The 25,748-nt window shown below is 34.4% G+C and overlaps 1 protein-coding gene across 1 annotated transcript; it reads right to left on the minus strand.

Annotated features, from left to right (window-relative positions):
- Positions 1-21,624: 21,624 nt before the first annotated feature.
- On the minus strand, positions 21,625-22,506 carry LOC107852966 (uncharacterized protein DDB_G0283697-like). The gene is made up of 2 exons (XM_016697997.1): positions 22,246-22,506; positions 21,625-21,894 (listed from the first exon to the last, which is right to left on the minus strand). Exons 1-2 carry the CDS (start codon positions 22,504-22,506, stop codon positions 21,625-21,627), a joined length of 531 nt encoding a protein of 176 aa, XP_016553483.1.
- Positions 22,507-25,748: the final 3,242 nt, after the last annotated feature.

Genomic DNA, 25,748 nt, shown 5'->3' on the forward strand with positions numbered 1-25,748 from the left:
ATGCTTGTTGAGTTAATTATAGTGAAAACACATGTTAAACGAGCTGGGAATTAAAGGGAAAACAACACCAAAGGCTTGGATGGAAGGAACGACGTTAAAACACTTAACCAAATATTTAGACGCAATTTCCAGTGGCTACCCACGATTACCGTGCGACGCAGGCTCCATAGCGTGCTGCCTTGACTCAAAAAATATTTGGAGATGCAATTCCAGTGGAGGCATGCGATATGCCCATGACACGGGCTTTGTTTCGGTGCAGCCATGCGTGCGTCGCGCCTTTCATTCCACCGCTCCAATTATTGACAAATCCCATTTATACATGGATAAGGGATTAGCATACTGTAATATAATATATTTCCCACGTTGTTAGGCAGCTTAGGAATATAGAAATCTTTACATCTCTTAATCACATAAGGGTTAGGATTAAACTATTATATATACATACGTTGCACACGTTGTTGTCATTATGGGACACGTTAGTTACATCGTGGATTATTTTTGTGGAGGATGCCGTTATTTTTTTAGGTTTTAATATTTTCTTTAATTAGCTTTTAATTATATCATAACATGTATTTGATTATTTGGATCATGATTATGAATATTATTGGCTAAACGCCCTCTTTCCGGGGTTAAAGCTAAGAACATGAGTACTATTATTTTGGATTAATTTCGTTGAATTTGCTTATCATATTTTGTTATTTGTTTATTCTTTTTTTAATTATTTTGGGGATTGATCACCCTTAAAATACATATATTGTCAACCTTTTGATCTCGGGAGAGGGAATATGGAGATAGAACATGGGGATAAACAAAGTAGGGTTTGTATTCTTTTATAAAATAAGGAGATGTACTTAGATGCCTTACTTGATTCAAACGTAGGATGATATATTTAAACATTTGATTGGATTATTGCATCCCCACTCAACAATGTAGTTGTAATGTCCAAATTAGGTAAATGGTTAGAGGTTGGGAGACCATGATCATGCAATTAACCCTACGAATCAACAACCAAGATAAGCGAGTTAACGAATGAAATTCAATAACATAGTATGATTGTTCAAAGTGCTTTAACCCTGGGCTTTACTCCATTGATCGTCAAAAGTCCTTTAATTTTCCGTATAGTTTACTTTACTTTAAATTTATAACTACACAACTCTTGTGCTACTCTCAATAATTAAACTAGAATTGGATAGTTGTCAATACAAGTCCCTATGAGATTGATACTTAGCTTCTAAAGGGCCACTTTACTACTTGGTGAGACCACGTACATTGCATGTGAACTTAGGAACTTTCAAGTTTTTGGCGCCGTTTCCAGGGATTCATATTACAGCAGGTGGCAATACAGGGATAAAACCAGAAGCTTAGTCCAATATATTAGTTATTTGTTGCAACAAAATAGTTATCTATTGGAACAAATGAGTTATCTGCTGCAACTGATGACCTACCGGTTGTACCAAATGACTTACCTATTGGATTTATGTTGCAATAGGTGGAAATACTAGGATACAACCAGAAACTAAATCTAATTTAATATTTATCAATTGCAATAGATGACTCATCTGTTGCAACAGATGAGTTGCTTATTGGGACAATGATAGTGCATATAATTTTGTTGTTGTATATAGCCACTCAACTTTACTATACAATCATTATTAAAAAATTTTAAGAAACGTCTTTAGGTATCATTAATAGAGGAATCAATAACAATAGGTGTTTATTGTCATGATGCATGGATCGAGACGAACAATCAATTTATTTGGCATAAGAAGTATGGTAATATGTTAAAGACGATAGCGATGACAATTTATAGAGATATTTGTATGATGATTTTATGAACTTAATATCATCTATTGTGGACTAAATTGTCAACCAAAAGATCATGCCATCATTTACATACACAGCTCCCCTGAAAATCAGAGGGCCCTACATTTTAAGATAAGCAATCAGCTTTATTTGCATGCTTATCTAAGTGATGCAGCTGGGCTCATTTTAATAGTTTATGTTGTTGAAAAATCAATAGAATATCAGACTATAGAACAAGACCAACAAAATGTGTTAAATAATAAATTGGATGGGTTGGACATGAATATTCCAGATGATGAGAGTAGAGATGATGTGGAGGAGGACCAAAACACTCACACCCATTGTTTTAAGCAATATAGTGGGAAATTCTCAATCAATATAGTCGAGAAATCTTCAAGATGATGAAATAAGTTTTGTGGAATGACATTCTAGAATAGTCACTTCATTGCATGTTGCTTGCTTGAAAAAAGATTTCAGACTAAAGAAGGTAACTAATTTGCATAGTATGTATTATTTCAGATGTCCACATCCAGAGTGCAAGTAGTGGTTGAGGGCTCTAAAATTCATTAGTTCTGACCGATTCTATATTAGAACTTATGAAAATTATTACACATGTGGTTCGAACCATATTACAAGTCATAATCCACACACCGCGGAAAAGGTTATTGGTAAATACTTCAAAAATAGCTTTTCCAATGGTAAAGGACCTTCTACAAGAGGTATGGCCAATTAACTCCATATAGACTTGGATTGTAAGGTGAGTTATTACAGAAATATATAAGCACAAGTATGCATTACTTGATCTATATCGTTATATGCTTGAATCCGCAAATCCAAGAAGTAACACGGCGTTGTAGGTTAATGAAAATAGAAAGTTCAAGTGCTTTTTTGTATCCTATGTGTCTTGGATTAATGGTTTCAATAAATGACAAAAAGTCATATCCATTGACAGGACATTCTTGAAAAGCAAGAATGGAAGAGTTTAGCTATCGACGGTGCCACAAGATGCCGAGAATCATATCTTTTTAGTGGATTTTTATATACTGGACATGGAATATGATACCTCATACCAATATATTTTTGAAAAAATGAGAATCTATGTACATGATATTAATGAGTTGTCAATAATTTCTAATACGCATACAACTATCAAAAAGATAATTTCAGTTGTCTATGTTTCATATCATTATGGTTGTTGCATGAGGCATATCGGAGAAAATATTTTAAACAACTTTTACAATTCAAAGATCGTATCTCATTTTTGTAAAGCATCAAAAGCGTATGATAGATTTGAATTCTATGACCATTTTAATCAAATAAGGGCTATGGTACTCAAGACTGCCGAACATCTCGAATGTGTCAGGTTTCACAAATAAAGCAGGACATTTTGCTCGAGAAATAAGTAGAATATTAGAAATTGAGTGTCTTGTTTGTTTTTATTGTAACTCTATGTCTTATTAAGTGATTTTTTGTATAGGTATAATATTATGACTTCAAAAATTGTTAAGTCAGTGCATACAATTTTTGAGTGTTGAAAGAAAATTTCTCATTGTCCCTCTTTTTAACGAAATAAACATGGGGTTTGCAAAATTAATTCATAAGTGGTGTATGGAGTTGGCCAACTCACCAAACAGGCTTGTTCCTTCAATGAAAAAATACATACCAAAGTACATCAATTTGGGAATAAGTTATTGGCTTATTAAATAGACAATTACAAGTTCAATATCAGCGGTCATGGTAATGTTGCCACGATCAATTTTCAAAGAATAACTTCTATTTGTAGAGTTTTTGACTAGGACAAAATTTCTTATCAAGATGCTATGGCAGTGCTTCGAGCTTAATATGATGCTCAATTTGAAAGTCAGATTTATGAGTACTCATCTCCATATTATTCGATAGAAAAATACGTAATTATAAATTATGAGAAAATTAATTCAGTGTCTCTTGAAGATTCTTGAAATATACCTTTGGAGATGTTTTAGAGAGAAATAACTCCTCCATATATTGACCCAAGCAAATGGGGAAGAAGATAAATAAAAATAAGGTGTGGAGTCAGGGAATCATTTTCCAATGAAAAAAATAAGTGACGGTTGGCCACAAAAAAACTGCATTACTAGATTGAATGCTCCATAATTATTATAATAGTAATTAGTCTTTTTCTATGAACTTGATAATTTTAACTCATTTAAGTTGTTGTTGTATGTTATTTACTATATGAAATATATTAATGTTTATGGTTCAACAATTATTGTATGTATGGAACAACTTCTATTGCAACTTATGTTATATTTGTTTCAATAGATGTAAAATTAGTTAGAATAATGAATTATGTTCCAACAGATTAATAATCTATTCCAACAGATTAATAATATGTTCCAACAGATTATTCATCTACTGAAAATAATTAAATGGATATAGACATTTGTTGTAGCAAAAGTCTAATATATTTGATTATCTCAAACAAAATCTACATATAAGATGCATTATTTGTTTCAGCTAATGACTCATCTATAGGAAATAATCAAGTAAATATAAACATATGTCGCAACAGGTTTAGACACAAGTTGTAGCAGATGTCTAATATGCTTGATCATTTCCAATATATTATACATCTATTGTAATAGGTTAGTCATTTATTGTAACAGATGTCTCATCTATAAGAAACAATCAAACAAATATACATATATATTGTAACAGATACAGACATCCGTTGCAGCAGATGGATAATATGTTTGGTTATTTCCAATAGACTCTACATATGTTGCAACAGATGAGTAATCTGTTACAGCAGATGAATAATCCATTGGAAATTATCAAAAAAATATCCACATCTATTGTAATAGATGAATGATATGTTTGATTATTTCCAACATACTCTATATACGTTTAGTGTGAATTTTTTCATTAAATCATGATTTGTAATAAACAAAGTTAGTTAACTATAATTAGCTATCAATTATTAAGTTCAATTACAATCTTAATGAATTACATAGTCATTACATGTTCAACTTAGTGTATTAGTCATAAATAGTGTGATCAATTGACCAAATTAATGTGAATTACTTCATTAAATTATGATTTGTAATAAACAAAGTTATTTAACTATAATTACCTATCAGTTATTAAGTTCAATTGCAATCTTAGTGAATTACAGTCATTATATGTTCAACTCAGTGTATAACATATTGCAACATATTATAACCTGTTGCAATAAATTTCAAGATATGTTTGATTATTTCCAATAGATTATATATCTACTATAACAGGTTAGTCATATGTTGCAACATATGTAGAGTTTGTTGGAAATAATCAAACTTATTAGCCATCTGCTGCAACAAATATCTATATTTATTGTAACAAATGTGTATATCTATTAGGTTATTTTCAACAGATGAGTCATTTGTTGCAACAAATGACTAACTTGTTATAACTAATGTATAATTTGTTGGAAATTATCAAACATATTAGAAATCTACTGTAACAGATATTTACACCTATTGTAATAGATGGGTATATCTATTTGATTATTTTTAACAAATTATACATCTGCTGCAATATGTTAGTCATCTGTTGTAATATATATAGAGTTTTTTGAAGATAATTGAATATATTAGACATTTGATGAAATAGATGTTTGTATCTGTTGCAATAGATTTGTATATCTGTTTGATTATTTTCAATAGATGAGATATTTATTGCAATAAATGACTAATCTGTTGCAACAAATGTCTCTATCTATTGCAATAGATGAGTATTTCTATTTGACTGTTTTCAATAAATTATACATTTTCTGCAATAGGTTAATCATCTATTCTAACATATGTAGTGTCTACTGAAAATAAACAAACATATTAGCCATTTGCAGGAATAGATGTTTGTATATGTTGTAACAAATGTGTATATCAATTTGATTATTTTCAATAGATAAAACATATTCTGCAACAGATGACTAACTTATTACAACAGATGTATAATCAGTTGAAAATGATCAAACAAATTAAAGATTTGCTACAACAAATATCTGTATTCATTGCAATCAATGAGCATATTTATTTCATTGTTCTCAATAGATTACACATTTGTTTTAACAAATTACTCATCTTTTGCAACATTTGTAGAGTATGTTGGAAATAATCAAATATAACTTTCATCTGCTGCAACATATAAGTACATTTGTTTGATTAGTTCAAATATATTAAATATTTTTTTCAATAGATTACTTATCTGTTGTAATATTTGTTGACAGCAATAAAGTATTGTCAACATCTATTAAACATTTGTCAAATCTAAGAATAAAATATAATTCATGACCAAAAAATTGGACATCTATTAAACATAAAATATTATCAACAACAATTACATAAAATAATTCACTAAAGATATTAAAATTAAAAAAATATTATATTTTCTAGAAATCTTCAATCACACAAATAAGATAAGTTGATACAAATTACAATCCACGTTAAAGCTCTAAAGTCTTACACGCTAACCCAACGTCCCAAACTTCTTGCATTCTTGAAATTGAATTTCTAATCAATAAAGTCTTGGAAGTTACCATACAAGCTGGTTATTAAATTAACAATAAATACAAGAAAGTATGATCTAAATGCAGCACCAGTCTCAAGTTTGAGAAGGTTTTATTTTCGACCTTTAAAAGCTCATCGTTTGTTGAGCAATTTTTTAGGCAAGTGATTCATTATGCAACTTTTCTTTAATAAATTTTAGCACAACTCCAACATAGGCTCTATCTAACACCCCAAGTCTGGTACCCCAGATACTACACGATGCTCATAATCCCGAAGGACCATTAGCTAATCCTTTTCTGATATCTGTAACTGAGAATTGCATAATATACTGAAATAAAGACAGAAAACTGGCGAAAACTTACCATAAGGTTCAAATACTGAAATAAAACTGAATAATGTTTAACAATATCAAAACTAAAACATCTATCTGAACAACTAATCTGAAAGCCTTTAAATTGTCTGAACTGTGGAGTTGATGGGACAAGTCCCCAACTAACTCTATCTACTAGAATACTGAATCTAATGCAATAATAAAATAAAGATTATCCTCAAATGATGAGGACTCACTGCTATCAACCACTGTTGACTGAATCTAGACTGCTAAGGGTGCTCTGGCTCTTACGCTTCTGAACCTATGGTATAAGACACCAAGAGCAAGAGAAAAGTATGCTTCAGTACAAGAAAATATACTGGTATGCTAGATGAGGTAATGCTAAATGCAAGGGCTCATATGTATGAACAGTACTGACTAAATAATCTAAGTATACTAAATGAGGATACATGCATGAATGCATAAATCGTAACTAAAATCATAGTGACTCTAAATACTGAGTTCCAACTACTGACTTACAAACATCTGAGTTTACTAATACTGGGATTCTAAATAATTGAATCTACTAATGTGGCTATCTGAGCTTACTGATATTGATTGACCATATCTAAAATCAATCTTATCTAGCGGGTGATCTCTAATATCTGTTGGTAGAGATAATGATTAACTGTATTTGAGATCAGTCCTATCTAGCAGGTGATCCCTGAATATACTGATAATAAAGATGATTGACTAAATCTGAGATTAGTCCTATCTAGCAGGTGATCTCTGAATCTACTAGTAATAAAGATAGTTGATTAAGTCTGAAATCAGTCCTATCGGGTGGGTGATCTCTGAATCTATTGAGGATAATACTAATCAACTGTATATAACAGTCCTGAATCTGAGCTACTGAACTGAATTCTATTTCTGAAACTGATTCTAAAATTGAGACTGTGGGAAGTAATTATCTAACCAACATGCCCCTTCTAGCTACTTTGGGGTCCAACCTATAACCCCAGTTGAAAGGGTGTCAGTGTCGTGCCACGGGTAAAGAAAACTTTTATGGAGTCATTCCTATCTAACAGGTGACCTCTGGGATCAGTATTATCTAATGGGTAATCCCTTAGAATGTCAGTCCTATCTAACGGGTGACATATCGTACCTACGATGGCTACGTAGTTCTGGAACTTAGGGATTGCTCCTAGGGACCCAGTCCTAACTAATGGGTGTGCCACCATCCCTAGGCTCGCTCGGTGCTGAATCCTTCTCCCAACTGAAAGACTCTGAACTGATTCTTAGACTGTACTAGACTGAGCTGAATCTGTTACTGATCGTACTGATTAACTGAGTTAAGCTGAGTTCACTGAACTAAGCTGGAATACTAATAATACTGAGATTACTAGGATTTCCTAAGTTTTTTAACTGTCTAAGAGTATTGAGTTCTGTAACTGACTGAGAGTACTACTAATCATGGTGTGACAGAGATTATCATGAAATTGACACTGGCTCCAAACAATCAGCTAAGTGGTCGGGTATTAAATACCCCTAGGACTTGATAACATAAATACGACAAGACAGGACAACTAGTACATAACATGGCAATAGGCTATCATTCACAATACATTCAATGAGACATCTCTTCAGGCACTTGGAAATCATAAACATGTAATCGTATAGGGAGGCATGCTATTGTCTCATAACTCATTCAATAAGGAATACACATGAATAGAAATGCATGCAACATAGCATAATTTATTCACTAAGGCTTTTCAATAAACACTTGGCATGCATGAACTTATACATATTGGGGATTTCTTGTCAACATGCTATAATGACTCTAATTCCTTCACACAAGCATTTTATCAAACATATGGGGAGTATGCTTTAGTTATTCAAAAATTTCTACGCCTAATTATCATGGAAAATCAATCAACACACAACTTGAAGAGGGTTTATCATGAACATCACGTAAATATCACATACTAGGATTAAAGCTTAGAACTTTGTAATCAAAACATAGATTAAAACCCAACAACAACAATAACTTCAATTTCTATTCACATAAACTATGAAAAACTTATAAATCTATAAATCTTGAATTTAGAAAAGGAATCTTGAACTTCTTAGGTGTAAGGAACCCAAGAATCAACATGTAACATACCTCAAAAGCTTGAATCTTGAAAGATAACTAACGTCTCTTGAACGTTCTTGGATTGGGGAACACAGATCTTGATGTTATCTTGATGGTTCTTCAACTTGAAGAGCTTGAATTTCCTAGTTTCTTGAAGAAAGGTTGGGATCTTGTTCTTGGGGATTGATCTTTGAGAGAAACCCTAATTTGGTGTTGTAGATGAATAATGAAGTTATGAGCTCTGGTCTGGTATAAATTAGGTGTTAAAAAAGGTAGAAAAGACTAAAAAGACATTTTAAAAATGGATTTAAAATACTAAACGGGGTTTGCGATGGCTTGGGTGATGGTTCGTAGCTAGCTCGACGGTCCGTCAGTCCATCCCATCGTACCTGGCTAGAACCTAAACATTCTACTTTGTCTGCGATGGTTTGGGTGATGGTCCATTGCTAGCTTGATAGTCTGTTGATCCTGACCATCGCACTTGGCCAGAAGGTGGGTTCACTGCCAACGGTCCGTCGGCCTGACGTCACTTTTGGGCAGTTCTGACAGTTCTCTGTAAAACGTCCATAACTTTTTACTTCGTTACCAGACTTGGACAAAATTGGTATCATTAGATAGCTAATTCAATTTCTCACATAATATAAAGTCAAAATTGGGGAAATTCTATCTAATTTAAACATTATTCACTTAATAAGTTATCACTAACTCTTCTGGAGACTAGATTTGACTTAAAGAAAGATCGGGGTATTACAATATCTCCACTTTGGGAACATTCATCCTCGAATGGGACTGACTAGGCTGGGAATACTGATAGACTAATCTTACTTAAGGGACGTAGACATTTGAAACATGTTTATATGACTGGAACTTCTGATACACTGAAATTTCATACTGAATATGCATGTCTGATGCATGAATATATAAGTGAGTTGATTCTCATAAAAGCATGACTGAAATCTGACTGACCTTACTCTTTAATGCATGACTGAATATACAATGATAACTACTATCGAGTTTGTAAGAAAAATCTGAGCATCCTATCAAATGGGTTTAAAGACATGAAAGCATCAAGGAATTATGGGGTGTCTCCCTCTTGGGACACTATGTCCCTCTAAGAATGCTTACTTTACTGAGGTATTGGGGAAATTGAGGCGATGCCTAAAGCACCTACAAACTGGATCATAACTAAACCTCGAGAGTCTAAAACTAATACATGACTCATGAACTAAGCTGAACTCGCAACTACTAGGACTTTCTATCTTGGAATAGCTACATTCCTGAAATTTCTAATAATATCACTAGATGGGAGAACAAACCATACGAATCTAACTGCCTGGCTGCTAAACTAACTTGCTGGCCTTACTAACTAACTCATCCTAAAACATAAGCTCAAATGAGAGCAAGGGATTTAACAATGTATATCATGAATATAAAGGACTTATAACTTACCCGAATCTTTGTTAGGGAAAATTTTCGGATCATGATGGGTCTGGAGGGAATAAAATCTATTCTGATGCTGGCTACTAGTAGTACTGGAAGTGACGCCCTGTTGACGCAAATCTTTACCCCTCTGAGCTAGCACTCTATACTCCCGTATTCTGTAGCATGGCTTACCACATCCAAAACATACCTCACTGCCTGCTCTACACATACCTAGGTGATTTTTGCCACACTTTTCACAAAGCGGATAGTTATGATCACCGCTTGCACTATTCTGGGATTTAGAGCCTGGCCCTATCATAACTGTCATTCCTAGACTTTGGTGTGGGTACAATAGCTGAGGATAGATATGGCACTAAAAACGTTTGACTATGCTGAGAATGGTTACCACCCTGGGACCCTGGTTGAGAAAAACTATAACTACCTATTCTGGCTTTCTTACTCACTCTCTCTCTTTTCTTCATCTTATCTACCTCAATCTACTGAGCATGCATCATCAGCCTGAAAGATCCATATCTCTATTGAGCATAGCATTCCTATACTCCTTCAATACTAACCCAGACATACCGGTCACAAACTTACTCATGCTTTTTCTAGGGTCAGCCATCTGATCAGGAACATACTTAGACAACTGATTTAACTTAAGGCAATACTTCTTCACTGTCATAGATCCTTGCCTTAGGTTCATGAACTCTTCTACCTTATATTCTCTCATCTCTAGTGGGAAAAACATATCTAAGAACGCTTCCTAAAATATCTGCCAAGTCATGGGAGCTACATCCTCCCCTCTACTCTTCCTTTACATCACTACCCAATCATAAGCAGCATCCTTCAGCCTATAGGATTCCAATTCTACGCTCTCTTTCTCAGACACATGCATCACCTGGGTAATCTTCTTCACCTCCTCAAGATAAAAATGTAGGTCCTCATCTGCCTTCGGCCCAAAGAATTTTGGCGGGTTCATTCTAATAAAGTCTCTGATTCTGGCTGCGGCTAGACCCTTATCTTACTAAGCTGGGGCTGCAGACTAATGATTACCTTGAACATTAGTTGTCACATCTTGAGCTAGTGCCTGAAAATCTGCCCGAAACTCTGCATGTGACACATTCTCATTCAAAGAATCTGCGGGCTGAGGAGGCTGGTTATCATTCCTACGGGCATTAGCTTTGTGAGGAGGCATACTCTGTAAATGAAAGGAACAGATGGATTATACTAAGAGCTAACTGGAACTTATGCATACTCGCATGACATGAATACTGAAAGAAGTTAAACTGTTCCTAAAACATCTTATAGCCTCTTGTACGTAAATGTGGCGCGCAACACACCCATGCATAAGAATATACTAGATACAGCTTTCACACTTTCTAGGACACTATTGAACCTTCGTCTTTGATACCAAGTTTGTAACGCCCCGAGTCTGGTACCCCAGACGCTACGCTCATAATCCCGAAGGACCACAAGCTAACCCTTTTTTTATATCTATAACTGAGCACTGCATAATATACTAAAATAAATGAGGAAGACTGGTGGAAACTTTCCATAAGGTTCAAATATTGAAATAAAATTGAATAAGGTTTAACAATATCAAAACTAAAACATCTGTCTGAACAACTAGTTTGAAAGCCTCTAAACTATCTAAACTGTGGAGTTGATGGGACAAGACCCCAATTAACACTGTCTACTAGAATACTGAATCTAATACAATAATTAAACAAAGATTATCCTCGAATGATGAGGACTTACTGCTATAAACCGTTGCTGACTGAATCTGGACTACTAAAGGTGCTCTAAATCTCGCGCTTCCAAACCTATGGTATAAGACACCATAGCGCAAGAGAAAATTATGCGTTAGTACGAGAGAATATACAAGTATACTAGATGAGGTAAGGCTAAATACAAGGGCTCACATGCATGAACAGTACTGATTAAATAATTTGAGTATACTAAATGAGGATACATGCATGAATGCATAAATCATAACTGAAATCATAGTGACTCTAACTACTGAGTTTTGAATACTGACTTACTAACATCTGAGTTTACTAATACTAGGATACTAAATAACTGAATCTACTAATGTGTCTATCTGAGCTTACTCGTACTGATTGACCATATCTGAAATCAATCCTATCTAGCGAGTGATCTCTAATATTTATTGGTAACGATAATGATTAACTGTATTTGAGATCAGTCCTATATAGCAGGTGATCCCTGAATATAATAATAATGAAGATGATTGACTAAATCTTAAATCAGTCTTATCTAGCGGGTGATCTCTGAATCTACTAGTAATGAAGATAATTGATTAAGTCTGAAATCAATCCTATCTAGTGGGTGATCTCTGAATCTATTGAGGATGATACTAATCGACTGTATCTAACAGTCCTAAATCTGAGCTAGTGAACTGAATTATATTACTGAGACTGATTTTGAAACTGAGACTGTGGGAAGTAATCATCTAATCGGCATGCCCCTTCTAGCTACTTTAGGGTCCAACCTGTAACCCCAGTTGGAAGGATGTCAGTATCGTACTACGAGTAAAGATGACTTTTATGGAGTCATTCCTATGTAACGGGTGACCTCTGGGATTAGTCCTATCTAACGGGTGATCCCTGAGTATGTCAGTCCTATCGAACGAGTGACATCTCATACTTACGCTGGCTACCTAGTTCTGGAACTTAGGGATTGCTCCTAGGGATCCAGTGCTAACTATCGGGTGTGCCCCTATCCCTAGGCTTGCTCGGTGCTGAATCCTACTCCCAACTGAAAGACTCTGAACTAATTCTTAGACTGTACTAGACTGAGCTAAATTTGTTACTGATCGTACTGATTAACTGAGTTAAACTGAGTTTACTGAACTGAAGTTGGAATGCTAATGATATTGAGATTACTAGGATTTCCTAAGTTCTGTAACTGTCTAAGAGTATTGAGTTCTATAACTGACTGAGAGTACTACTAATCATGGAATGACTGAGATTATAATGAAACTGACACTAGCTCTAGACAATCAGCTAAGTGGTAGGGTATTAAATACCCCAGGACTCGATAACATAAATAATACAAGATAGGACAACTCTTCAGGCTCTTGAAAATCATAAACATGTAATCATATAGGGAGGCATGCTATTGTCTCATAACTCATTCAATATGGAATACACATGAATAGGAATGCATGTAACATAGCATAATTCATTCACTAAGGCTTTTCAACAAACACTTGGCATGCATGAACTTATACATAATCGGGGATTTCTTGTCAACATGCTATAATGACTCTAATTCCTTCACACAAGCATTTTATCAAACATATGGGGAGTATGCGTTAGTTATTCAAAAATTTCTACGCCTAATTATCATGGAAAATCAATCAACACACAACTTGAAGAGGGTTTATCATGAACATCACGTAAATATCACATACTAGGATCAAAGCTTAGAACTTTGTAATCAAAACATAGATTAAAACCCAACAACAACAATAACTTCAATTTCTATTCACATAAACTATGAAAAACTTATAAATCTATAAATCTTGAATTTAGAAAAGGAATCTTGAACTTCTTAGGTGTAAGGAACCCAAGAATCAACATCTAACATACCTCAAAAGCTTGAATCTTGAAAGATAACTAACATTTCTTGAACGTTCTTGGATTGGGGAACACAGATCTTGATGTTATCTTGATGGTTCTTGAATTTGAAGAGCTTGAATTTCTTAGTTTCTTGAAGAAGGGTTGGGATCTTGTTCTTGGGGATGATCTTTGAGAGAAACCCTAATTTGGTATTGTAGATGAATAATGAAGTTATAAGCTTTGGACTGGTATAAATTAGGTGTTAAAAAGGATGGAAAAGACAAAAAAGCCCTTTTAAAAATGAATTTAAAATACTGAATAGGCTTTGCGACGGCTTGGACGACGGTCCATCGCTAGCTCGATGGTCCGTCGGTCCATCCCATCGTACCTATCTAGAAACTGAACTTTTTACCTTATCTGCGACGGTTTGGGCGATGGTCCATCGCTAGCACGACGGTCCGTCAGTCCTGACCATCGTACTTGTCCAAAAGGTGGGTTCGCTGCCTTATTTGCGATGGCTTGGTCGATGGTCTATCGCTAGCTCGATGGTCCGTCGGCCTGACCGTCGCTTTTGGGCATTCCGACAGTTCTCTGTAAAACGTCCACAACTTTTTGCTCTGATACCGGATTTGGATGAAATTGGTATCGTCGAATAGCTAATTCAATTTACCACATAATATATCGTCAAAATTGGAGAAATTCTATCTGATTTAAATATTATTCACTTAGGAAGTCATCACTAACTCTTCTGGAAACTAGATTTAACTTAAAGAAAGATCGGGGTACTACACTCTTGATGACTCCCTTATTGATGATGATCTTAAAATTCATAATTTTTTTTATCTAAGCTCATGACCACAAGAATCTTTTAGCCCCTGTACAATTCATGGCACCCGAACATGATCTCTTTTATTTACAGTAATGAATTGTTTCTTCATACCATTCAAACTCAACAAGTAACTCTTCCATTTTTCTGCCACCATGAATTATCACTATATCAACGAATTACATGTACCTACTTTTGAAGTTACCATAGAAGTTGAGATCCATGATTCTATCTTTGAGATCATATTACTCAATAAATTTACTATGCTTACCCTCATGACATAAAGAATTTCATCAATATATTGAAATAAAAATACAATTAATATAAGTTAGTAGCTTATAATAACAATTGAAAAGATGTAATAGATAGGAAATTTGTTGCAATAGATAAGTCATATATTTTAACTTATCTCTGAATCTATTAATACATTACTCAGCTACCGCAACCTATGCAATAGATGGGTAATTTGTTGCAATATATAGATCATGTGTTGCAACAGATGTATATCTTGTTGCAATAGATTAACCGTCTATTTCAACTTAGCTCAGAATCTGTTAACAAATTACCCATCTAGCATACAACTTACACAGCAAATGGGAAATCTATTGCAATAGATGATTCATTTGTATAAATAGTTACAAGTTTAAAAGCCCTAAAAAAATTATAAATTGAAGGTTAGAAAACTTACCTAGTCCATCCACCAAACATTCATACTAGTCATATTTTTGAAATATTTTGCATCATGTTTATGCACAGAATAGATTTTTGGGGCCTTTTTTGATTTTATCACTATGTTCAGGTCAGCCTTCTTTGTGACACTCACCTTCATGTACATGTTTACCTTCTTCAGCTTATGTTGCTCTCCTATGGTCCATGAAAATTGCTCAATAATATAAGGAAGAAGAGTTGTAATTTTTCTTTATTTGATATCTGATAGTACCTTTGAAAGTGCTCTTTTTCTCCTCTTAATATCCAATGAAGTGAATGACTCTGAAATCTTCTTTTATGAAATGACACCCTCTTAGTTATCAATTTCTTAATAACAACAGTTCGAGCATCAAGAAATTTAATCAAGTGATTATGTTTGTCTTTGTGTTCTTCACATTTACATGCAGAATATGTGAATCCACCATATCCACCGCTAGAATGACCATCATCACAGTCAACTCTCATTTCAAAAAAAATTCATGAGCATAATCAACATATTCATCACCACCTCTGACACCAGCAGGACCAACACTAACACTAATATATGCTGCAACATCACCAGCATCACCAAAAAATTTAACAACGAATTCATCAAGAACAAGCAGACCATCCCTAAGTGTTTCCCTTTTGATGACTGTTGTTTTAGTCATTTTTTTATAAAGTCCATCTTAGGGTATAATTTTGTATCAATGATCCCTACAGTAAAAAAGAATGGCATTTGCAACTTTTGCTTTGTTGGTACAAGTCAAGGATGCACTACTTATATATAAAAGTAGATATATTAAAATCAACCTATAAATTACAATAGATAGGTAATTTATTGCAATAGATTTATAATCTATTGTAATAGATAAGACATTTGTTGTAACATATTTCCCATCTTCTCTATTAATTTGCAGTTGATTGGACAATCTATTAACAAATTCAGAGATAAGTAGAAATAAATGACTTATCTATTGCAATATATTACCAATCTATTGCAACTAGAAAGTCATCTATTACAACATATTACAATTTATTGCATAAGTTGCAGTAAATGGACAATTTGTTAACAAATTCAGAAATCTGTTACAATAGATGACTTATTTGTTGCAGTAAATGGGTAATCTATTGTAATAGATGTATAATCTGATGTAACAAATAAATTATTTGTTGCAACAAATTAGTCATATGTTGCAATGTGTTAACTAAAGTAAAATTATTCTAGTTAAAAAGAAGAATTACTACATCATCGGGAGGGTTAAAGAGATCAAGGGGATTCACTCTTGAGTTGCTTTTGGCAAACAACCACCTAAGGACCCTTGGATGAGTAACCTCTTCTAAGTAGTCTTTGACTTACTACCAGAGGAAAGGAACGACTTCAAATACCAAGCCTAAAAATGTAAACATGATGCAAACAAAAAATTAGAAAAACTGTTCAATAATATAAATAAATGAAACACTAAAGAAATGGGAGTGAAGTTTATCATGAAAGTCCAAGGAAAACCATATAAGTTGACAATTTTCACTGATAACTTTGTCAACAAATATTTGACAGTCAAGAAATACTTTCATAATGTCACAATCCAAGACTACCTCCTAGTCGTAACACGGTGCTTAAGGCCACAAGTGACCCCAAGCTAACCCATGATTTGATATTTGCTATGAGCACTGAAGAAAGTAATAATAAAACATCATAAATCAACATTTAGACCTTGGGAAAGTCAAAATAAAATGTTTGAAATCTTGGGGTGTTAAAATGGCCATGTTACTTGTACTTACAGTGAAATAATTGCTTTGTGACCTCTAAACATGTGATGAATAGCTGAAAACTTGTCAAAGATCTTGCAGGGTATTACACTATTTCCCCTTTGAGATCATTCATCCTCAAATAAAACTGTCTAAGCTTAGATACTAAGTAAACTAAGATCATGCACCGAATACTTATAAGCTGAATCTTGATTAAATAACTGAATCTGAAATATGACACATGGACTTAAATGAATTTATGAATGCATGCTATGACATGAGGATATTTGGATAACTAAGATAGAAAAAGAGAGAATCAATTTAAGGGAAACCATTACCTCAAGTTGAATCTAAATTTGTAAAATATGGGGATACTTGGCCCGCATATCGGCTTCTGCTTCCCAAGTGGCTCCCTCAATGGATTGATTCCTCCACAGGACCTTTACCAAGGCAACTTCTTTATTTCTCAACCTACGAATCTGACAGTCACGGATTACAACTAGACTTTTTCATAGGAAAGGCTATCTTTCTCGGCCACACTCTCTAAAGGAACGACAGAAGTTGCGTCTCCAATACATTTCTTTAGAAAAGAGACATGAAACATTGGATGCACTGATGCCAATTCTGTAGGCAATTCTAACTCATAAGCTACCTTACTAAAATGGCTCAAAATCCTATTGGGCCAACATAGCAGGGACTGAGCTTCATTTTCTTACCAAACCTCTTTACCCCTTTCATGGGTGAAATTTTCAAATAAACCAAGACGCCAACATCAAACTCAAGATCTCTTCTTCTTACATCAACATAGGATTTCTATCGGCTCTAGGCTGTCTTCAACCTTCCTCGAATCAACTAAACCTTCTTCATTGCCTCATACACTGAATTTGGCCCTATTAAAGTAGCCTCACCTACTTTAAACAAATTAATAAGAGATCTAGACCTCCTTCCATAGAGAGGCTCCAACAGAGCCATCTGAATACTGAAGCGTAGTTGTTATTGTAGGTAAACTCAATCAAAGGTAAGTGATCATCCCAACTACCCTTGAAGTCAATAACATAAGATCTCAACATATCTACTAAGGTTTAAATAGTCCTTTTTGCCTGATCGTCTGCCTGAGGATGAAAAGTTATACTAAGATGGACATAGGTACCAAGATCCTTTTGAAAGGCCTTTCAAAAGTGAGAGGTAAATTGAGTACCTCTATCTGAAATAATGGTCAATGAAACCCTATGAAACTTTACCAGCTCCCTGAGATAGGGTCTAGCATATTCCTTGGCTGAATATAAAGCATGAACTGGTAAGAAATAGGCTTTACAATGACCCAAATCAAATCATGATGCTAAACTCCTGAAGTGTACCACTAGGCCTTTGGTGCTCAACCTTAACCTACTAATTATTCAAACACTTAGCCATGAATTCTATAATATCTTTCCTCATACCATTCCACCAATAGATTTCTCGTAAATTATGGTACATCTTAGTGGCTCCTGGGTGAATAATATCACGCACCATACACTTCCGCTAATATTCTCTACCTCAAATCATCCACACTCGAAATACATAACCAACCCTGATAACGCACAACGTCTCTTTCTTGGGAGAAAGCCTCAACCTTCTGATCCAAAACTTCCTCCTTCAACTTAACCAAAATAGGATCTCTATTTTGTTTTTCTCTCACTTTGGCCACCAATGAAGATTTCAAACAATTCTGAACCCATATACTACCTTCGGCCAAATCAACCAACCAAACACTTAATCTAGCAAGCTGATGAACCTCATGGGCTAACTCTTTCTTATCATCTTCAATATGTACAATACTTTCCACAGACAATCTACTAATGGCATCGGCCACTACATTGGCCTTACTCGAGTAATACAACAAACTCATATCATAGTCTTTTAATAATTCAAGCCAGCTTCTCTGACGAAGATCTAGATCCTTCTGAGTGAACACATACTGTAAACTCTTATGATCTGTGATAACGTCAATATGAATCCCATAAAGGTAATACCTCCTAATCCTTAAGGCAAAGATAACTATTGCCAACTCAAGATCATGGGTCGGGTAATTATTCTCATGGGGTTTAAGTTATTTAGAAGCATGGGTTATGACCTTACCTCGCTGCATCAATAAACAACCAAGCCCAACTCTAGAAAAATCACAATAAATGACAAACCCATCTGAACCCTCTAGTAGAGTTATTACTGGGGCAAAAGTGTGTCGAGTCTTCAACTCTCGAAAACTCTTCTCACAGTAATCTGACCACTGAAATTGATTTTATTTTAGGTTAGTCGAGATATAGGGGAAGCAATATAAGAAAATATTTCAACAAACCGTCTATAGTAACTGGCTAAACCTAAGAAACTCCTAATATCTAATGGAGAGATAGGTTTAGGCAAGTTTCTCACTACTTCGGTTTTTTAAGGATAAACTCAAATGCCATCATAAGAAAAAATATGACCAAGGAAAGCTACTGATCTCAACCAGAATTTCCACTTGCTGAACTTAGCGAATAGCTGGTGATCCTTAAAGGTCTGCAATATAATCCTTAAATGGTCTGTATGATCATATTTACTACAAGAATAGACGAGAATGTCATCTATGAAAACTATGATGAACATATCCAAGTACTTCTTGAACACCCTGTTCTTCAAGTCCATAAAATTTGTAGGGGCATTATTAGCCCAAAATACATAACAAGAAATGTAAAGTGACCATACCAAGTACTGAACACTGTCTTCGAGATGTCACATTCTCTGACTCTAAGCTGATGATAGCCGATTTGAGGCTTATCTTAGAGAAATAGCTTGCACCCTGAAGTTGGTCAAATAAGTCATCAATTCTGGGGAGAAGATACTTATTCTTGATTGTGACTTTGTTCAACTGATGGTAGTCGATACACATTCAGAGGGAACCATCTTTCTTGTGCACGAAGAAAATTAGAGCACCCCATAGAAAAACACTAGGCCTAATAAAACCCTTATCTAAGAGGTCTTTCAACTATTTCTTTAATTTGTTAATCTCAGCTGGAGCCATTCTGTAAGGTGGAATTTAGATATGCTGGGTATCTCGAAGGAGATCTATTTCGAAGTCAATTTCCCTCTCGGAAGGAACTCCAAGAAGATCTTTAAGGAATACTTCTGGAAACTCATTCACTATTGGAGCTGACTCAAGACTCAGAGTTTTCGAATTTGAGTCCTTGACTCAGGCGAGATGGTAAATACACCCCTTGGATATCATCTTTCTTGCCTTAATATAGGAGACAAATCGACCTATAGATACTGAAGTACTACCTCTCAATTCTATAATAGGCTCATTAGAAAATTGGAATTGGACTATTCTGTTTCTATAATCAACTAAGGCATAGCATGAGTGGAGCCAATCCATGTCAAGAATGATATCAAAATCAGCCATCTCTAACTCTACAATGTTGACTGAAGTGACTTTATGCGATACTATGACTGGATAGTTTCTGTATACCCGTCTGGCTACAATAAAACTACCCATTGGGATAGACACTAAGAACGGCTCTACTAATAAGTCAGTACTAATATCAAAGTCTACAGCTATATAAGGGGTCACAAAAGATAGTGAAGCTCCAGGGTCTAACAATGCATAAACATGAAGGTGGAAGACTTGTAACATACCTGTAACTATATCAAGAGAACTCTCTTGGTCATGTCAAGTCTGAAGAGCATAAAGTTGTTTCTGACACTGCCTACTGGTGGCACTTGAGGTGCGCCCTGCTGAGTCGGGCGACCTACTAGAGTGAAGAGAAATTTAACTGGCCCAGTTGATAAAAATATTTACTCTTCTGGCTCACTAATGGGCAATCCCTAATCCTATAGCCTGGCTTGCCACATCTAAAACACGCATCACTTCCAGCCCTACACGCCTCCTGATGGTTCTTACCACACTTCCTGCAAAGTGAGTTGGTGCGACCCTATTTACGCTACCCTTGGACTTAGAGCCTGGCGCTCTATACAGATTGTTCTGCCCGAACTTAGGCACTGGCGCACTAGCTGAAGATGTGGATGAAGCTAAAAATTTTTGGGGGAACTGGGAATTATTCCTACCATCTGACCTTTGCTGTGAGAAGTTGAAGCTACCAATTTTGGCCTTCTTATTCTTCTTTTTCTTCTCTTTGAGCTTCTCCTCCTCAATCTACTGAGCATGAACCATCAACCTAGAAAGGTCCATCTCCTTAATCAACATAGTTGTTCTACATTCTTTAACCACACCCTCTAACACACCAGACATAAACTTACTCATAGTAGGAGCATACCTCGCCAACTAGGTAAACTTGAGGTGAGTATTCCTTCACACTCATGTTATCCTGCTTCAGATTTATAAACTCCTGCACATTGGCCTCCCTCAACTCGAGTGGGAAGAATTTGTCTAAAATGGTCGTAGGAAACTCATACCACTCTATAGGCCCCACCTCAATACCTCTATCCTCCTTCTACTACTTAAACCAAGTAAGAGCCACTCCTTGGAATTGGTAAGTATCTAAATCAGCACTCTCACTAGTAGTAACACCCATGATATCTGTCACTTTCTGTACACCATCAAGGAACACTTACAGATCCTCCTCAAATTTGGATCCAAAGAATAATAGAGGATTTATTCGAGTGAAGTCTCGGATCCTATCTATTGTCGTGCTCACTATTGGATTGGCTAGGACAATAGCCTGCTGGTTATTTTGAGTATCCATAGTCTGGGCCAAAATGGTGAAAGTGGTCCTAAGTTTGGCATGGGAAACATGTTCATTCAGAGGGTCTTCCTGAACAGGTGATGGTACTACTTGATCCCCATTCTTTCTTCTGTTATTTCTTCTAGAAGGTATTTTCTATAAACAGATGAAGAACGAGTTAGAAAAGGGAATTCAATAGAGCTCACGCTCTTTCGCACGACATGAATACTGAAAGAAGGAAAACTTTTCTAAAATATCTTGCAGCCTCTTGCCCATAGGTGTGGCACACTTTACACTCATGCACAAGACTCTACTCAATGCGGATTTAAGACACCCTAGGATATTTTAAAACCTTAGACTCTAATACCAAGTTTGTCATGACCCGAGACTACCCCCAATCATAACATAGTGCTTAAGGCCACAAGTGACCCCAAGCTAACCCATGATCTGGTATTTGACAATGTCATGTTAGGCTTTAGATCTACATTCACGATCGGTCGTCGATACCTCAATATCATTATCAACATTATCATCAGCTCTTTCCTCTTTATCATCTCTTTTATTTTCCTCTTCAGCATTTTCCCTACTTTCAACATCATTTCCTTCTTCACTTTTCTTTTTATCTTCTTCCTCACCTTCCTCCCCATCTCTTTTCTTACTTTCTTTTTCTTCTTCATCCTCGTTGTCCTCCTCATCTCCTTTATCACTTTCTTCATCATCTCTATTCTTACCATTTACTTCATCTTCTTCTTTATTTTTATTTTTCATCTTTATCCTCTACAACTTCTTCCTCATCTCACTTTCCTTTCTTTCTACATCATCTATAGATACTTCAATTGATTCTTCATCAATATCTTCTGCATTATCTCTTTTCATAATTTTATTCTCTTTCTGCACTTCTACAGATGGTAATGCTTCATTCTCTTTCTAATTGTATGTACTTTAACTGCTTTACTTGGTTTATCAAAAGTTAATTCACTTTTTTTAATTTTGAGAGCAATTTTATCTACAAACAAGAGGGAAAAAATTATAATTGATTTGTGCATCATTATAAAAAAATAGCAATGAATTTAAAAAATACAACACAGTATGATAAACCAACAAATGACTCATTTATTGCAATAGTTGCGTCATCTGTTAGAAGAAATAAAAGCAATAGCAATTTTTTTGACTTCTTCCAACATGGTCATTTGTTGGAAACATCATATAATAAACCAATAGATGATATAGTTGTTTCCAACAGATGTTTTATATATTTCAATAAATTCTTATTCTGTTGCAACATATTAGACATCTATTGGAATATTAAAATTATTTTTACCACATAAATACATATATCAACAGAAACACCAGTAATAAATAACAACATTTATCAATACACCAACACCAATAATATCAATATTTACCAATATAACAACAACAACATTTATCAATATATCAACACCAACAGCATCAATATTTATAAATGCAACAAGACAAATAAGATTAACAACACCAACACATACCAACAACACCAACACACCAATAAACATCAACAAACATAACAAACACCAACAAAAGCAATAGTTTTTAAGAACAAACAAACAATATTCAGTTGAAAACCCTAATTTATAAAATATATTTAACAATACAAAATATAGTCAAAAGTAAGTGTTCACTTAAATCCAACATATTGTACAATCTCAATAATTATTGAATTTGACCACAACAGATGTCTCTACAAAAATTTAAAATGCAAATTTCACTATTTTTACAACAATATTCAAGAATAAAAACAACAACAATAATTACAAAAAAAATCATATTTTCCTCATAAAAGATACTACATTAACATCAGCTACCATATTAAGAGAATAAATATCATAAACTAGGATTTTTTCGGGTTTTTGTTTCTTTTTTAAGCAACAAATTTCAAAATTATTAACCAATACTCGAAGAGAATACAACTCAAGTTCCTCTATAACAAAAAAAATCCTAATTTTTTAAAACCCCCCCAAAAAAGTATTTACCTGTGAAGTGAGAGAAATTAACGACTACAAGGAAAGAAAGAATGATGAAAAAGATGAATATAGAATTTTTGAAGGTTGAAAGTCGTTGGAGATGACGGCGACATCGATTATTGTGCAAACAAAGAAACTTGCTGGGGAGAACTATTGAGAGAGAAGAAAAATGTTCGAGTGAGAGAATTGATTTTTTGAAAACTGATTTAAGAATATGATTGGAGTTTTATTTTTATTGAGAATTAAATAAGTTGTGGATTTTTTCGTATTTTGAAAAAGTTTAATAAGTTTTAAAAATGTTAATTTGGTTCACAATTAACTTAAATAAATTTTTAAGTTCCTTTTGAACTTAGCCTTGTTCAATGTCACCAATGCTTCATTCCACGCTTAGGTGACACCTTTTGTTCAATTTCTCATGTTACTAACTTACTTTCAAAAAATAATATTTATAGAGTTATAACTATTGTAACTCTTAACGAAACCCGAAAAATGGCCATACTTTAAAGAGTAAACTCAATGTCTAGTGCATTAATTTAGATTTTAGATTGTTAGATCAATATTTAAAATTGATTTTCAAAGACAGTTAAAAACTTGAAATTTCACTAATTAATAATATCTTGAATGCTTAAATTGCTAAAGATGAAAATTTTCAAAAATTAATACGATTAGCAAGTTGTATTTTTTACTTTTAAACTTGCAAATTTTGAAGTTTACTGTAATTTAAATAAATTATATTTAAAAATTACATATAAACATTCTCCATCTTTGCGAAAGTTCTTTCATGTTAACATGAACAACTAGGACTATTTCTGAGACGTTTGTTTGGAGGGATAACTACTTGACTGATATCTATATGATCTTCTTTCTCTACTCGATCCACATCATAAGTCCTTTCTTTCTTCACTTTTTTCTTATCCAATCTCTCAAATAAACTAGAACATCTAAAGAGTTGTTAACCAATTTGTAGAACGTGTCTCCTAGCTGTTGTCGTGTTTGAATAAATACATTTCTTAATACTGCAGTTGAATTTGATATATTTAGCATGTCTCAAGCCATTGTTGAAAGAATAGGAATTGCTTGACATTGTTCTTCAACCATCTCAATATGGTAGAAAATTATTTATGCGGGCCTCACCATCTTATGCATGCAGATTGAGGTTCATCAAAATCCTTACTACATTATTGCTGACTAGATAGTTGGATTCAGATATCAAAATCTATAAAATTGTCATCTCCATCAATAAATGCAGAAGTAGAAGGAAAATTAGAAGGAAGATCTGGTTTAATAGTTATTAAAGTTGAAGCATTATCAATTTCATTCACATTGAATATATCATTATTGCAAATAAAATTAACTTCGCAATAAGTCTAGTTCATTAAAACTATGTCACCTACAAATAACATACATCATGACACCTCACCTTGTATATGTTGAGTAAATTCCTCAATCACTAAGGCAAACAAGAATGGCGCAAAAGTGTTCCAAGTCCCTGCCAAATACCAATTGTCCTTACCTGGGTCACGAACATCATGACACCTCACCTTGTATATGTTGAATAAATTCATCCATTACCAAGACAAATTAGAATTGGGCAACTCCATCACAACTGGTAAGTGATCCAAGTCCTTGCCAACTGTCCTTACCCGAGGCATGACTTCATCATACATATCCTTAATTTCCCTAGTATACGCCATAGGAATTTCTTTAGCTTTCGAGCACCTCTGCAGAATCTCTGTCAAAACTTTGTTATAAGCTTTTTCCAGGTCGATGGACACTATGTGAGGGTCCCTCTTCCTCTATATATACCGTTCCACTAGTCTCTTAATAAATAAATGGCTTTTTTGTAGTTGAATGTCTTGGCATAAAGACAAACCAATTCTCAAACATAGATATGCCCCACCATCATCTCCACCATTATCTATCAAACCTTCATGTAGTGGCTTAGCAACTTGATACCCTTATAGTTGTTATAATTTTAAATGACACTCTTGTTCTTGTACAACAAAATTA

The sequence above is a fragment of the Capsicum annuum genome, chromosome 7 (assembly GCF_002878395.1).
Source record: "Capsicum annuum cultivar UCD-10X-F1 chromosome 7, UCD10Xv1.1, whole genome shotgun sequence".
In the NCBI taxonomy this organism is placed as follows: domain Eukaryota; kingdom Viridiplantae; phylum Streptophyta; class Magnoliopsida; order Solanales; family Solanaceae; genus Capsicum; species Capsicum annuum.